Below are 16,475 nucleotides of genomic sequence, written 5' to 3'. Positions count from 1 at the left end.
CACTTCCCAACCCTATTCCCATGCCACCCCCACCCTGTAAAAATGCTGAATTCTGACATAAGAGAACATTGTTCTGTTTCCCAAAAATAGGTGACCAGTGAAACCAAATGCCAGTTAAGTGCAAAGGTTTCCAGCTAAAGGCTCCCATTAATAATGTCCAAGACCAAGCTGCTTTTCATTTCAAGGAGCTGTTCTTGGGAAGGAAGTGTATTATATTATAGGTAAATAAGCTAGGAATCAGGCTAGGGATAGCCAACCATGGGCTAGAATAAAGTGTGTCACCTTTGAGCAGAGAAGACATCAAGAAAGCTGAAGATAGAAGAGCTTTATTGCTTATTGGGTGCACAATAAGACGACCTTTGGTTGCTTTTGAGAGAGGATTACTTTGGGCTCCCTAAGCCATTACACTCCCTTAAAAAATTAGCACAAAGGTCATTCTCCTAGAGTATCACGTTAAATTAGCAGATACAGTTTGATACCAAACAAACCCTTGGTCTCTGTGCACTACAAGAAGCATTATGGATAGCTAGGGGAGGATAAGTTATTTCATAATGGAATTTGAAGGTGATGTAAATATGAAAGTGAGATGCTCTTCTACATTTCCTGCAGTACAAATACAGAGAAACCTTCCTGAGAGGCAGAGGCCAGCAGATTGGATTCCTCAGCGCGAATGATGATCCCAAAATCAGACATGTCCTCAGAGTGGGGAAACTCCAGAGTGACAACCAATACAGGAGTGGATATGCCCAAAACAGGGCGCAGTTCCACAGTCACCTTAACCAGCCGGGGTTCCTGCATGCTAAGAGAAGCCAGCAGCTCGCCAGCAATGTTAACTACAAGCAGCCCTTGCACGAATATACTTGTGATCCTGAGCAGCTAAATGTGAAGCACGCAAAGCAGGCCTATAAGCTGCAGAGCGATGTAAGTACAGCTAAGTGGCACTGTCCTGTCAGGCGCTAGGAGCTGTCTGTGGCAATGTGCTTCACAGAGCTTGTCTATCTACAAAATCATTCTTAAAAGAACCACAGTCTGTTTGTGGAGAACAAACAGTTTGTTTATTATTGACCCCGTTGCTCTTTATATGTTCTCTCTTGAAAACCCAGGGCATGTGGTTTGATTAATGTCAACCAAATTAAATACACACTAGTGTACGTTTCATTCTCTTAGGTAAAATACAAGTCTGACTTGAACTGGCTCAGAGGCATTGGCTGGACTCCCCCAGGTTCTTACAAAGTTGAAATGGCAAGAAGAGCTGCTGAGCTGGCATACCTTCGGGACATGGCAATGCAAGCTGCTTCTGCTCAGTATGGACCTCAAGTTGTAAGTAAATCATTCTTCTCACAAATTGCAAGAGCTCTGCTCTGTAGAAGGCAGGCAGGCAGGCACACATCCTGTTTAATGCTTTTGGATGCTCCCTGGACATTGCAGTTCTCCCAATTATTTAAACAGAATATATATTGCTTCCATCATCAAGCTTTGTGTACACCTCAGTATGAAGGAACCTCTCAAGGGAATTCAGCTATGTCAGGGTTGAGTAATTCCTTTAGGGATCAGGAAATGCCCCAGGACAGGATTTTACTTACACTACAGGATGCGTTTCCCTTAACTTTGGATGTTGTCAGATCTCAAAGTGTCCTGCTATATCCACAGAGAGCAAAATTTCAGTTGGAAAGGACTCCCTGTGCAACTCCCTTTCTCTTTTCCTGGTTTTGGCAAGACACATCCTTGTTACCCTGTAATCTCCACTGACAGCTGTATTGACAAGCTCAGTGTAGACTCCTAAGAACATAAAGCATACTGTGGGAAGCTTTTTGCTCCAGCCTCCTCCACCTCTGTCTGTCCCAAGCTTCAAGAAATTACAAACTTGTTTTTCCCCCAGGTTTTCCTTCTCCCTCACCTCCACAGCATGGCTCCCAGCCTGCAATTTCCCAGCATAATAGAACAAAAGTCCATACAGGGATCTTGTAACCCCTGCAGTTAGGAAGCATTAAGTTGCAGTAAGAGAGAAGCTCTGCACTTTAAATACTTGTTTCATTTAAGTTTTAACCTTGGCAACAAGTCAAACAATAACCCAACACAAAAGAAACAGGACATACATTCCCATCTGAAAAGCTACTCAGGAAATAAATTATAACTATGGTTGAGCAATGCAGGCAGTGGTGACTGCAGGCAGTATCTTCTTAAGCACTACGTGTGGTACTGATCTGATGGTCCCAGGGAAATCTACAGGTGTGCAATTCACTTGGAACTTGCTAGGTTGCTCGTTATTTAAGGCTCAATTTAGAAATTAGGCCTTGAGCACATTCTGTCCTTGGATATGTGTGTCATTTAACTTACACGCATGGGTCAGGTATCTGCACTTCTCCACGGCAGAGATGTCCTCAGTACAGAGCAGTAATTCAGATTTTGTCCAGTTGTTTCTAGTTGAGGTAATTTTTAATTTGTAAATATATTTGTAGAATAATAGTTAAAGCTTTCTCCTGTCTATTGGCTGTTCTCACAATTTAGTTGTTTGATCTTATTACAGGACCAACTGGGGGCAGAAGGATCTCAGCAGGTCACAGTCAATCCTGATGCTTCAGAAATTCTGCAAGTCAAGAGAAAGAAAATGCAGCTGTATAAGTAAACAGAAACGTGACACGACACAAATAGATTTTCATCTTATCCTGCAAATCTTGTAGCTTTTCCATTTTTCTGGAAAGCACAATAGATGGCATCTAAGATTTTTGTTTGTTTGTTTTAAAAAGCAAGCTAGACATTGCAATTTATAACTGATCTTTCTAATTTTTGCATGGATACTTTGTGATTTATCATTGTATGAATTACAGAGGCTGATATTTATTTACAGCTGTAAATGAAATTAATACTAGATGACTGGCAGGCTCAGCTTTGTACTACAGATGAATGAACCTGATTGGTAGAATATAAAATCATTTGTATTGGAACCAGATTTGTCAGATTTATTCATACTTCTAACCTTTGGAGTTTTTCATGTTACTGGATTATTGGCATCATTGACCTAGGAGAATACAAAAGCATGATTTTGGTGGCTTAACAGGTGAACAAGACAAGGGCCGGTGGAAGCAAAGTTATTAACTAACCAAGGGCATGTCTTTTAGTGGACAACAGAGAATTTGTTCTTGATCAACAGGATGTATTTGGATCACTTTAGTTATTCACTCTATTTCAAAACAAAATATCAAGATTAGCTCATTAGAAGCTAGGAGGGGTCACTATAGATAGATTAGGTAGCTGCTTAGAGAAGGTTGTAAACCCTTGAATTCAGATAAGAGAGAGATTATTTTAAGGAATTGAATCTTTGCTTGCAGATGTCTACTTTTTATATCCTGATTTAATACCAATCCCGTTTCTCAAATTTCTGTATATGGTTACAGAATCATTGGACAAAAAAAATATAGTTCTATTTGCAAACCTTGCAAAAACTCAAGAATAAGCCAATAGATTTAGATACATTTTTTTTTCAACAGGATTTAATACCTTTTGCCATTCCAGAGCTGTCTCCTACTGAAGAGATCTTGACTCTGACCGAGTTTTGGATTTAATCCAACTGAGAAATGTTGTCACCTGGGTATAAACTCCTGGCTTGTTTTTTAACCCGCACTGATCACCCCAGCTCACAAGGCCATATACATAGTAGGAGCCGTTTTCTACACAAGTTAGCGGGCCTCCAGAGTCTCCCTAATAAGAGAAAATACGAAAAAGCATACAAAATTAGTTCAAAATGTGAAGCAAAACATTGACCAATATAAGAATTCCCTTCTCTCATCAAAAGACCTTGAAATTGGAATGATGGTGGTTTTTTTTTTTTCCTAGCAGATGTATCAGCAGGTGCTGCTCAGTTCCTGAGTAGACTTACAGTTCGGGAAACAGGTCATACAACACTAGACTTTTGTGGACGTAAATTTCTGTTTAAGTCTGTGATGTATATCTGACAAAGTCAAATGAAATTTCCCAGGCATGAAAGTATCAGGCAGTCAGAGTCTGAACTCAGAAAGACAAAGATGCGATACTTAGCATAAAAGAAACCACTTGATCTTCCCCACACCCTCCCCCTACCACCGATCCCCTCAGATAACAATAACAAAAATAATTATTCTGAACTTGTTGGTAGTTTTCAGTGTTATGGGTGATTTCTCTTGCTAACTATCCTTGCAGTGGTAGTTTTCAGCCCAGGAACCATTGTTCAAACTCCTCCCCAGATTTACAACAGTATAAATATGAACTGGCTTCACATTTGCACTAGCTGACTTGCTCTGTAAGTATTAGCTCTGATAGTGAAGATCAGATTAGAACTGTTCCTCGTGGTAGTGGCTGTAATAGAATTGAAAGAAAAAAAAGACAAGTTTTCAAGTTATTAAGACAAAATGCCTCAGAAGCCAAACTTCCCAGGCTAGTCTCTAGACCCCATAGATCTGCCTGTGGCTGACAGTGAAGACATTAGCTCTAGGGGCATACGTCTCAAACTGTACTGTAGAAAGACGGTGGCTGTTGAAATAATACACTGATGGGAGAAACAGATACATATGCAGCACCCTGCAAAAGCTATTACTCTGCACAGCCTATTTACACGAAAAATTAGTGTTCAAATACAGAAAAAGCAACAGACCTGACAAGAATCAGCTCTGGGTCTCTGAAGATTTCCTGCACAAAACATACTTTCATCCAGTAGCTGATCATATGCTCTGGGTGCATTGCATTGCTTCTGTGAAATCAGCTTGACATTGGCATCTAGCAGCTGATGGGATATATCATCTGCAGGATGTAGACCAAAAAAAAAAGAGAGTCACCTTCCTCCCAGTCCTGTTACATGTTGACTTTGTTCAAAATAGGAGCTTGCTTGCCGTTTGTATGGGAAAGGGTAAGAGCAGGGAGGGGTGCATGGTCTAGCCTGGGAAGAAAAGAAGCATGTCTGCATTGATAAGGGTTAGAGTTTGAGCCTGGAGGCTTCACTCAGGACACTGAGCTGTTGCCTGAACAAAAGCAAAGTCAGGTATTCAGCATTTGGCTCAGATCAGCTCTACACCTGTCAGGGGTATCCTGCTTTTCAAAGGTGCTGGTGGTCTGCAGCTCCCACTGGTCCCAACGGGACTTAGAGCTGCTCTGCACTTCTCAGACTAGTGCCATTAGATGTTGTAACACATAGGCTAATGAAACAGATGAAAACTGAAAATCATGCAATATTTAAAGGCAATGATTAATTACATGGAATCTAAAGACATAACTTGACATCTAAAGGCAATAGCCAGAGTTTCAAAGCACTACATCTGTAGATAATTAAAGGTGGTTTATAACTTAGGTTCTGCCTGAGATTCAGGAAATATTCTATTTCTGCAGTGATTTCCTGAAATGCTAATAATAGCTCTGCTCAAAGAAGGAGCCATCTAGTTTGAACACGTACAGGATACTTGATATTCTTTGTAGGAAAAAGAAAATAATAATAAAATTCCCCATTCACTTCTTAAGAGAGACTTTCTATTTGGAACTTTTAAAAAATGTCCATTAAATTCTGTTGGTGCATTCTGATCAAATGTATGTGCTTGTCTCTTGTGGACTTCAATGAGAGTTACATCAGAAGGGAGAATTTTGTCCTGTGTATCATATCAGGCTGTATCAGTCACAAAGCACTAGGACACCTACTGCAGCCTCAGTGACACATCTTCCTTCTGCTGCTTTACAGCAACACATCAATCAGAACATGAGAAAATGCATTTTTCAGAAAATTGCCATTATCTTTTATTTAAGCATAGTAATTTCTCCCCTCAGGATTTACCATGGGCAAGAAAGATTTTGGATAGAGCTAGTTCAACTTGAAAAGCCTTGGTGGGTTTTTTATATTATTTTCCAGCACATCTGAAGATCCAGATGCTGCTTCTGAAAAGCTTTATCTGACCCAATGGGCTGGAAAACCATGTGAAAGTTCCAGCCTGTCTTAGTCCTGTCTTGAAACTCACAAAGCGTACAATAGTCTCTCTCGATACCTTCTTACTTCTATAGCTGGCTCCAGATGAAACCATGATATGGTGTGTCATCTGGCAAGCAGAAAACCAAACCAAACCAAAAAAAAAAAAAATTGGGGAGGGGGGATTTTTTCAGAGCTCTCTGAAAAAACACAGCCAGCCCTCATGGGCTCACGTACCTGTCTCTGTTGCGCCCCATCCTGAAATGAAGCAGTCAGTCCCAACGGGAAAGTAGAAGTTAGGCAGACACACTGTTTTCACATACTTTGTTTCCACGGCACAGTGACCATCAACTGGCTTCAACTTGAGTAATGCTGGAGACAAGATAAAAGTATTTGTAACTTGTATTTTGATTTTAATCCCTAGCCATCATTATCAGTCTGTGCCACAACTCCATGGGACAGGGGCTTGCACTGACATATCGTTCACACTATGTGCTGGACCTGTCCCTATTTTTTTTTTTTTAGTCCCCACATACAGTGGTTTCTCCCTGCCCAACACGATTCACATCCCAAAGATTCACATGGGTATAAACCATAATTTGACCTAATAATTTGCAGAATACATTCTAGGAGTGGAATTTTATACTGACTTCAGTTGTGGAGAGGCACTTCAGGCAACTGATTTTAGAGCTGAGATACATTTAATAAAAAGGGTTTTACCAATATCGTTGTGTGGGACACCACCCTTCTCTGTGTATTTGTGATGTACGATGATCTTCTCCACATCAAATATTTGCTCTTGATGTTCCCTCTTCTTGAGGTCTTGCTTTCCAAGAACCACTTGGAGATTTTCTGCTGGCTCTCTGCAAAAAGAGTAAAGTAAACAACATTATCTGTTGTGGTGGTGCAGACATTACAGACCTTGTATATCAATGGCGAAAACCTGCAGCTTTAGTATCTGGAAGTCAAGACACTGCTTCCTGTTGTAGAGCATGACCAGAAGATTTCCTAAGATTGTTATAACTGGGCTTGGTCAGGAAAACTCTAGCGTTGGACAATACATGTGCTCTTAACTTGTTGCAGTCATTAAACAAAATGAGTTAAAGCTGTATGAACATGCTTTTTAATTTTATTATTGTTTTTTAATTTATTATTTTGATTCTTTTTATTTTGGGGCAGACTAGCAGTGTACAAATAGTCTATTACCATGGCTGTGATGTTGAGTGCTAACTCACAGAGCCATGGGATTATAATCCTTCGCCACTGTCTAAGCACACTTAAAATCATCTGTGCTGGAATGGTCTCTAGAGTGTAATTTACCAATTTCCAAGGGTAGTGGCTTCCAACCTCTTCAAAAAACAAACAAACAAACAAAAAAGAATGCTCAAGGAAATGTCATTTTCTGAGCTAGCTGGCACATAAACAATTGGAAACAAAAAGCATGTTTGTGCTCTTCTAAAGATCTTAACTATGATGCAATTTGTCAGGTTGATCATGGTATCCCAATAATCCCTGAGATTTTCATGGGTCTTTTCTTTCAAATACTGTAAAAACCTTCTTATAGTCCTCCTGTTTTCCTCTCACACACTTATTTTAGCTCATTTTAGACGAGTGAGGTGTAAGTTTAATTTCTAATTCCAGCAAGCACCATTTTTTTCATATACACTTACACATTTTCATGTGCATATTCTTTTTTTTTTTTTTGGTATGTTTTCCTCTCAATTTGATTCCCAGAATAATTTGGATTGTAAATCATTTGAATGTGAAGCTGTCTTTAACTGCCACCCTGGTTTTTTTTATGTTTATCTACCCTAAGCACAGGACATGCACCTACGTAAGGCAGTGTCCAGCAGTAAGAACCCAGCACGATTTAATTAGCACTCCACCACAGAAATGTGTGCTTCTTCTTGAAGTCTTTCTCTGCAGAGACACCATCCAGGGATGTTTGCCAGCTGTAGTTTTAACTCCAGCATAGATCCTCTTGAGTGCCCTCTGACCTTCTGGTTGTCCACATGTTTTGAATATTGAATTTGTTCCGCTTGGGTCTGCTAGGCTGTCTGTTGGCCATTGGCTCTCCTGAGCTGTGTTGGAAGAGGCAGCAGATGGGTAATGCAGAGATAATATCAGACAGGAGGAGTTAAGCAACGGGTGGTGACCTGCTCATCCAGACACCTACACACTGCCAAACAGCTCACTTCTAATTCAGTACTCTACCTGTTCCTGAGCAGGGTGAAACGTCACAGAAGTCCCACTCCACTTTGTTGTTTTTTCTGATGTAGCACCAGGGTTTTTGATCCTCATCAGGATTCCTGAAGGGAACAGTTGAGCATCAGCCAGAGTGGGGAAATCTCCATGAAACTGCAAAGGAGCTAAGGATGCTTAAGGATGCCTCATGCTCCCATAAAAGAGCCGGGCTTTGAGAGATACTCTTTCATAAGATTTGACAAAGATACCTAAGATAAGGAAGTGCCGCTTCTGCTATTTTACTGTCCCCTTACCTATCTTAATCCAAAAAAAAAAAAAACCAGGGGAAATTGAGGGCTACTTCTGGAAGCCTCACTTCAGTGCAGTGACTTAGGGAATGCAGCCCTAACATCCTCGTATTTTATAGACAGACACTGTCTTGAAATATGCCAGATTTTAACACCCTCAGTTTGCCAAATTCCTGGGAGCAGTTTGTACTCAGTGATCTCTTTGATACTGACCTCTACAGCTGCTTCTTCAAAATATTACCTGCAGAAGTTATGTTCACCAATTCCATAAGAGTCGGCATCCTCCATAAATGCATTAACAGGGAGGTCCAGGAGCAAATGGGAATTCCAGTGCAGGCAGGTCTTGCCATTCTCTGCTTGGTTCACTCTTCCTCTGTACCCAAGGGAGTCCTCTTCATAACAGTCATCCAATCCTGTAAGAAGACAATGTTGATATGAAAAAGTCTTTATAAAAAGTTGCTCCTTGCCTGAAGTGGCTCCTCTTCCTTCCCTTCCTTGCCTTACATTAATTTGATGAGGGATCAGAAGGACCCATGGGATCACATAGTGATACCTCTTGGCCTAGACAGGCCAGAAACAAGAGTTGTGTCCCAGCATCTGTCCAACTTGAAGCCTGATTGACTTCAAACACCTGAAACCTCATTGCATGGTAAGGACCACCCAACCATGTATCAACAGCTGTCCCCAGCCTGGGGAGGCACAGACAACCGGCTGTGAACCTTCCCTACATCATCTTTCTGGTGTTTAAGGAAAACCTGATGTTCCTTCCCCACGGGTCACATACAACCCCTGGAGAACATGTGCTCACTCATGCTCTACCAGTAGGAGCCTGCTGAAGCACAGCTCAGAAAACATCGGTATGGGAACAGTTTTGATCCCCTTGGCTGATGGAGGCCGCAGTGCTCAGCTTCTTCCCCGACACCCTCCCCAAGGAGGCCGGTGGTCGGGCTCTTGGTGGGGAAGGCCTTGGTCGGCCCGGCTGCAGGGCGAAGGCAGCCTGAGGAGGGTTAGCCCCAGCCTCCCTGGGGGCCGTGACGTACCGATCTCACAGAACCTCCCTCTGAATGGCTCAGGGCACTTGCAGGTGAACTTTGATCTGATTCTGTGCCGTATGCAGGTTCCTCCATTCTTGCATGGGTTTGGCCTGCATTGTGAAGATGCTGTCAAGGTGGAAAACAGAGAAGGCCTTGCAACTCTCCTGGATGCTCCACAGCCACTCACACACCCCATGGAAATCCAGGAAAGCCCCCGTTTAGCCTCAAATTGAAATTCTTATCAACTGAACCACCACGCTGTACACGTGGTGAGAACCATCCCATCCCCACGGCTGGGACCTGCAGCCATCTCGGCCAGAGCAGGACTGAATTGCCACCCGGTCCCACCACCACCCACACAGCACCCCACAAAGTGGGAGCCCCTTCTGCTGGGGCTGTGCTCACCACGATGGCAGTCCGGTAACTTGTAGGGATGACTGCAGCTGCACTGAGAGTAAGGTGGGTTTAGCGTAACAAGGCAGTCTCCTCTGACACAGCTCTTCTCCAGACACATGTCCTTCACTGTGGGAAACAGGTAAACAGGTAAACGCTTTGCTTCACCAGCATTTGTGCACGCACAGAGCTGTGTCCCCACAGGGCGGTGGAAAGCCATGCTTTCTCCTGACTCCCCAGGAGCTGGTCACCCGGCTGTCACACCATACCACATAGCAGTGTGGCTTGGGATTTTCCTTCTCGTTCAAGCATCTACAGCAAAAAGGCTGCAAGACCAACGAGCAGCTCACCAGTGTCCATGTTGGGTGGGAGGGGACAGAGGTACACTTTCTGCACACCAGAAGATTGTTACTGATAACTGCTTTAGACAGACTTGGGTTTGGACCACGAGCTAAGTATAAGACATATTGACGTGACTGTACCGGGCTGCTAAAACCCTCACCTCAGTGAACAGTGGGTTTATAAAGCCTCAGTGCTTGCTTCTATTGGCAGAGCCATGGCAGTAACATCAGCTGTGGAACAAGGAGCGTCGGCCAGCAAGGAGCGATTACCTTTCTCACAGGTAGTCCCAGTGTACGGCTTGGGGCACACGCATCTGAAGCTGCTTCCTCTCTTCTCACACCACCCATTGTTCTTGCAGGGATCAGAGGAGCAAGGGTCAGCTAGGGTAAGAATGGAGGGCTTTTAGTTTGCCTTTTAGCTTCTCTACCTCCTCACTTGTTCTTCCTGCCCCCCGCTCCCCCTTTATTTTAATGGTGCAGAAGGCTGGGCACAGCATCCAGTGTAACACACACCATGGTTCAGCAGCCACAGGAGCAGCTACAAATTGCTGCAGAGCTTACTGTAAGGTCTAAGAGCTCGTGGCTTTGGGTCTGGAGCTCTCCAACTCCCTTTACAAGCCTGTGATGGAGCAGATTTGCCTCTGCAGCAGTGAAAGAAGCAGATGTGTTCAGAACCAGAGCTGGCCCTGGGCATCTGCCTCCATGTGCTTAGTGCAGTGGTGGCTGGATCTGGCATTGCCCTGGCTGCAGCATGGCACTGAAACTCCCCTGGAAAAGCTGTCCATCACTGTTATGCTATGTAATACCCCTGGGGTATAAATACCACCGTGCTGAAGCAGCCAGTGTTGGGGTGAGCAGGGCCAGCCTCATGGCAGCTCTGCTTCCCTTGCACCAGGGGATGAGCAGGGACACGGCAGGCAGCCTCCCGCCTCTCCTCGTGTGTTCCCTAAGCAGTCCAGAGGACCCTTTCCTGCTCTCCTGAAGTTTGGCAAAATAGAAATAGGAAAAAAAATAAAAGGAAACCTGCTCTACATTTGGTTCCCAGCATAAATACAGAACATATATCCCATGAAAACAGCAATTACGTCTTACAGTGTCTATAGACAAATAAGCCTGTGCTTTTTTGTAGTAGCAATCAGAAATGTTCTGCCTGATCAGAATCCATTCTGTGAAACCCAGAGATAAAACACAGGCTCCTTACAAGAGAAACACAAAGGAGAACACAGCAAACAATCCTCCTAACTCATCCCTTTGATGCAGGCGTTTCACCAGCAGGCTGGCAGACGAGGCCTGCCGCACTCCGTGAGCGCGGGGCTGGGATTTCACCCTTCCTTACCCCCCGGCCCACCCCGGAGCACCTTGCTGGGTGTCGCTGTAGCCAAAGAACTCCTCAAACCAGTCGGGGTCCTCCGAGGTCTGTGTCTGGTGGAAGAGGTCCTCCTCGGCCTGCGTGTGCTCGTCGTAGTACTCGTAGTCATCGGCGGCCTCGTCTGTGGGGAGGAGAAGGGAATGGACGCGTGGAGGAGTTACAACTGCTACAAGGCCACCCCCGCATGTGGCAGTCCCCAGCCATGGCCTTGCCACCGCTGCCGGAGGGAGCTGGAGGTGCTGGCTCCTGCCAGGATGCTTGGGGCGGTGGGACACATGGGCTTTGCCATTTGGTGGCGGGGGGCCCTGCAGGCACGGACACGAGGCATGGGTGGCTGCCACCCGCAGCGCGTGAGGCCGTGCGAGCAGGAGAGGTTTCCTTTGTCTCGCTGCTTTGATCCCCAGCACCTCCGCTGCTGGCAGGGGGAGAGCAGCGGATCTCCGAGCCCACAGAGCCCCTCTGAGGGCGCAATGCCCCCGCCATGCCATGGGACACGTGCCACAGAGCGCGCCCATGCTTGCCAGCATCCCCCAGCGCTTTGCCAGCCTGTGTTTGGGGGAGCTGAATCGCGTGGGCATGCAGAAGCCCCGCCAGCGTGTCAGAGACGAGCTATGGTAATGAGCACTGCTAAACTGCGAGCAGAGAGATTTTAAAAAGCTCTCCCCTAGGGCCGGACTGATGGCCCCACGGATAATGCTCTGCCTTGAACTGATTATCAACTACATTATCTTAGTTTTCTCTCCTCATTCATTCTCTTGCAGCCTTTATCTTTATTCTTTCTTTGCTTCTGAAAAAAAAAAAATCCACTTTTGTACAATGGGTGTTTTATATTTCATATTAAAATAGAACCATCTTTTTTCGTCTTTTTTTTTTCCTTCCTACAAGCCAACTCTCATTTCTCACAAAAAAAAAAAAAAAAGAGGAAAGTTTCACCTCATTTATTGCTATGTCAAGTCAAGACTCCTTTTCCTCAGCTCATTATTTCCACAGGAGCTAAGTCTCGACAGTGTGCAAGTGTTGCAGAAGTGTGTGCCGTGCTGAGGAACAGAAGGATCTCGCTGGAAGATAAGGACATTGTCTACGGTGAACAAAATTAAATTTAATGTGATGTAGTTAAGAAAGGAAAACAAAGAGAGGGTTTTGCCTGAAATGCAACCTGCAAGCTCACTTTGTCTGAGGGGAGATTTTGCAGGCAGACTTGAGTTGGAGGGAATATTGTGAAGGAGCCTGATTTTGTTTCCTTGTTTATTTTCAAAATCTTAGCAGGGAGCGTTGGCTTTTGTTCCACAGGTGCTTTAAGGAACTATTCAGAGAGATGGGGTAGCCTTTTTTCTATAAAAGACATACCTGGTAAAAGTTGTGAAGGATGAACAGGGGAGTTACAGCTGCTCCGAGCACACTGCAGACATGCCCAGCATGCTTTACAGGGGCGAGAGAGGACTTTGCTGAGCTGGTAGCCAAAAAAAAAATACAAGTGCTCCCAACAAGCACAAATAGCGAAGTTGTTGCAGAAGCATCTACCGACTACTCAGTGTAAGGATGGTGTTAAGAAATGATGATAGTGTCACTTCATTTTGTTACATTAGTGTCAGTCCTTAGCGATGGATCAATCATTTATTGAGCACCAGAAAAGAAAGAACAGAAACCCGACTTGGGTACATCAAACTGAAAGATGTCTTCCTGTTTATCATTGCTTCAACACTAAATAACTATTTGGCTTCCACGTCTCTTACTTAAGAAGTGTTTCCATTCCATTTTTTAAATTATTCATAACAAGCCATAGGTTTAGTAAAGCAAAAATAGCATTTTTTAATCTGAGCACATAATTAACACAGCCTGATACACTGGTTGATTTAAACATATTATTAAATGAGAGTGCTCATTCTTTATAAGTGCTGGAAAACCTTAACATGCTTAAAAAAGCAGTGATCTGACATTTGTCACTGAAATGTGACTATTACATGAAATTAAATTAGACATCCTGCATGCAAATTTTCAAAGAATAACTTTCCTCTGTGTAGTACAAAAAAAATCCCCCCATAACTGATAGGCAGAGATTGACTTTTAAAGCTTCAAATCAGCTTTGAGGTCTGGGTGATCTTTTAAACTGCTCAGGCTTTCATCTGCACTTTTTCACGTTGCCAAGAGCTGTCAATCAAGTAATGGATTTCTGATCAATATCCTCTTGTTCATTAGCTTACACGGACTCTCTCTTGCGGGGAGAACAGATATGCCAATGCCGGCAGTCACACTGTTTTCAAAACCTTGCCTGGATCAAGTCATGACTAATGTTCCGAGCGGAAAGTGATGCATTAGGATGCCATCGAGTGACCTGAATGGCAAGGTAACTTTGTTGGACTGCAGTTGTCGAGATGAGTGGTGTGCAAAGTTAAAGCCTATTGCCAACACAGAAAGTACCCGGCATTTATTCAAGCTCTCTGAACCTCCAGGGACAGACTGAGATCTGCCCTAATTTAAGGAGGATGAGTTTTCCTGCCACATTTCTAAATACTTTTTGTCTGCAGGTCTGTGAATAATCTAAAGTTATTTTTATGAGGCTGAAATCCTGATGGTATTTCAAAAAACAATAAGTCTCCCATTTACCTCTGCACAGACCTCTCGGTATTTCCTCCGTTCCACATGGGTTTTGGCTGGGAGCATCTGCGGTTTCAGAAAGAAATTGCAGAAGGGATAGGAACAGCTAACAGCCAAGCCCTCACTCCTTTCAAACAATTCTGGGGCTGTTACAGCCCCAGTTCTGCAGCACCTACCCCTTGGAGGGCATTGGCTGCTGATGGCTGCTGAAGGAGCCCGAGTACTTGCAGAAGCTAAGCGCTGATCTGGCAAGGTGTTTGCCACACACGTCCTATGAGGAGAGCAACACTGGTCTGGGGAAGGAACCGGTGCTGCATGGGTACAGGGCAGCTGGACTCGCAGGCCGGACCAAAACACCAGCAGAATGAAGAGGCATGTAGTTGAACAAGGAGTGCACAGTGAAAGGCACACTTTTTTTTTTTTGATGGGAAAATTAATTTAATAGCCTACTAGTAAATTAATTTACTCATCATTAGTTTAATAATTTATAAGCTCAAATCTAAGAGCCACTAAATTCAAAGAAAAAAAGAATGGGGCTTACCCACAAAATCACAAAAAACTTAGCAATAAAACGACAATCCTCTCATAGATCAAACAGGCTGCAAGAGCATGTACAAGTCCTCACAAGTTATCTGCAGCCCCCACCCCACCCTCCCACCCCCTAAGATTCATCACAGTATTTCTCTTACCCGCATCATAACGTTACATCACCTTCAATGATTTTTTACTCACAGGAGCTATCAAACACTTTCTGAACCCGCTTCCAGAGTAAGTCCCACAGTTAGCTGTGTGCAGCAAGGGAAAGCTATCCATCCTTTATCTGACCTCCAGTTTTCATGCACAGCTGGCACTGAACTGCACCAGACTCTTCCCTTACCCTCCTGTGCGCTCTGCAGCTCAGCACCATGACCTCCACTCCACTCTGAGACCCACGTGCCAGACCCAGCTCATCAACAGGTCCCCAAAGCTGCACCAAGCACGTGAGGCCATGGAGCAGCGGAGGATTCCTGGCTTTGAACAGCACAGCAAGCTGCAGGTGTCCCCCAGGTGTCCCCCATTACCATTGCTGCAGCCCTGCTCTGTACCCCATTGTGCCGCGACCCGATGCAGAGATGTTTTCTGCACCAACACAGAGCACGTGGGAAGGCCTGGAAGTGCTGACTGTGTTACTTGTCCAGAGTCCAACAGACCTTCTCAGGATCTCAGGCCTTATTTTAAGGCATTACAAAGCCATGGATGAAGTTAATAAAACTCAGTGCTAGGCACTAGCTGAGGATCTTGATGGACCAGGTTGCCAACAGTGAGGCCTGCATGCAGAGCTTCGATGGAAGAAATCAAATCCACTTACCATTCAGCAAGTCGGCCAGGAAGAACCAGGAGGTCTGCAGCAGATAAAGAAAGGCAGAGTCAGTTTCTGAAAGGAAAAATCGGCCTGGAGCATGGCTACAGCACTTCTGACACATTTCTCTTTGCCCCAGCACTAGTCAGCCAGAGAAGCTCATTACCCACTTCAGATGCACCCAGGCTGCATTTTTAAGAGCTCTTTCCAAAGATCACCAAAATGTCTCAAAAACCCACACTGCTCCCAACAACCTCAGGGGAGCTCCAGCTTTTCTGACCACCCAGCCCAAGTTGCAGCACGCTTATGAGAAACCTGTCCCAAACGAGTTAATTGCCTTTATGTATTAAGTGGCCATGCACTGAGTGTTTGCCTAATGGCATCACAGCCAGGTGCTGGAGCCAAGGGCCGTGAGATGCTGGGCAGGATGGAGCAGAGGGCAGCCCACGTGTAGGGAGCCAGCCCTCTGAGCTAGAAGGTGATCAACAGCCTTCGGATGGAGGAGAATATTTCTGGTGCTTCCTGCGAGGAAATGCCATGCGTTCGCCCTCTGACGCGGGGCTCCAGCCTTTCCTATTTGGCTTGTGATCAAGGGCAAACGACAAAAGGGAGCAGAAGGAGAAGGAAAACAACACTCAGCCTTTGAAGAGCGAGTGAGGCAGAAAGAAAATGTACCGCCGCCGCATCAGGACTCATCCCCCACGTGAAGATGTCAGCGTGCATCCCGCCTTGCTGTAAGTCACAGCTGCGGACGAGGCTACCTGGCTGCGGCGAGAGCACGCGCTAACAGCAGGTGTGAAGGAGGAGATCTGGAGCTGCATCCCTCACACGATTTGTCAGAAGAAAATGCATTTCCAAACAATTTAACGTGTGTAATCAAGACAGTATAGACACACAGTTACTACATGCACCTTGCTACAGATGTAATTAATTGTAAAAACACACTTCTTACTTGTGCATTATATTAAGCACTCTGTACAGAAGAGAGGCAC

General features: G+C 44.6%; 2 protein-coding genes across 10 annotated transcripts in view; one reads left to right on the top strand and one right to left on the bottom strand.

The window, feature by feature from the left end:
* The window catches only part of NRAP (nebulin related anchoring protein), a 56,357-nt gene extending 53,412 nt beyond the window's left edge, over positions 1 to 2,945 (top strand). Inside the window, exons 41-43 of the mRNA XM_083844215.1 lie at positions 610 to 921; positions 1,168 to 1,320; positions 2,528 to 2,945. Of these exons, the coding sequence (XP_083700341.1) occupies positions 610 to 921; positions 1,168 to 1,320; positions 2,528 to 2,626 (564 nt within the window). The 3' untranslated portion in view covers positions 2,627 to 2,945. The remainder of the gene's footprint in view (positions 1 to 609; positions 922 to 1,167; positions 1,321 to 2,527) is intronic.
* HABP2 (hyaluronan binding protein 2) overlaps positions 2,418 to 16,475 on the bottom strand; it is a 72,048-nt gene continuing 57,990 nt past the window's right edge. For 4 of the 9 annotated variants that reach the window (XM_083844217.1, XM_083844218.1, XM_083844219.1 and 1 more), the window contains 13 exons: positions 15,493 to 15,526; positions 11,539 to 11,670; positions 10,451 to 10,561; positions 9,852 to 9,968; positions 9,453 to 9,572; positions 8,654 to 8,825; positions 8,135 to 8,229; positions 7,755 to 8,001; positions 6,641 to 6,783; positions 6,158 to 6,292; positions 4,628 to 4,773; positions 3,499 to 3,699; positions 2,418 to 2,587 (listed from right to left, as the gene is read on the bottom strand). In XM_083844217.1, coding sequence (XP_083700343.1) covers positions 3,523 to 3,699; positions 4,628 to 4,773; positions 6,158 to 6,292; positions 6,641 to 6,783; positions 7,755 to 8,001; positions 8,135 to 8,229; positions 8,654 to 8,825; positions 9,453 to 9,572; positions 9,852 to 9,968; positions 10,451 to 10,561; positions 11,539 to 11,670; positions 15,493 to 15,526 — 1,629 coding nt within the window. In that variant the 3' untranslated portion in view covers positions 2,418 to 2,587; positions 3,499 to 3,522. Of the gene's footprint in view, positions 2,588 to 2,977; positions 3,020 to 3,498; positions 3,700 to 4,627; positions 4,774 to 6,157; positions 6,293 to 6,640; positions 6,784 to 7,754; positions 8,002 to 8,134; positions 8,230 to 8,653; positions 8,826 to 9,452; positions 9,573 to 9,851; positions 9,969 to 10,450; positions 10,562 to 11,516; positions 11,671 to 15,492; positions 15,527 to 15,649; positions 15,774 to 16,435; positions 16,455 to 16,475 lie in introns of those variants that run through there. The other 5 variants (XM_083844221.1, XM_083844220.1, XR_014586760.1 and 2 more) reach the window with 4 other exon arrangements.

Source organism: Anser anser, assembly GCF_964211835.1.
Source record: "Anser anser genome assembly, chromosome: 7".
NCBI classification, from domain to species: domain Eukaryota; kingdom Metazoa; phylum Chordata; class Aves; order Anseriformes; family Anatidae; genus Anser; species Anser anser.
This window is presented reverse-complemented; position numbering and strand designations above follow the sequence as displayed.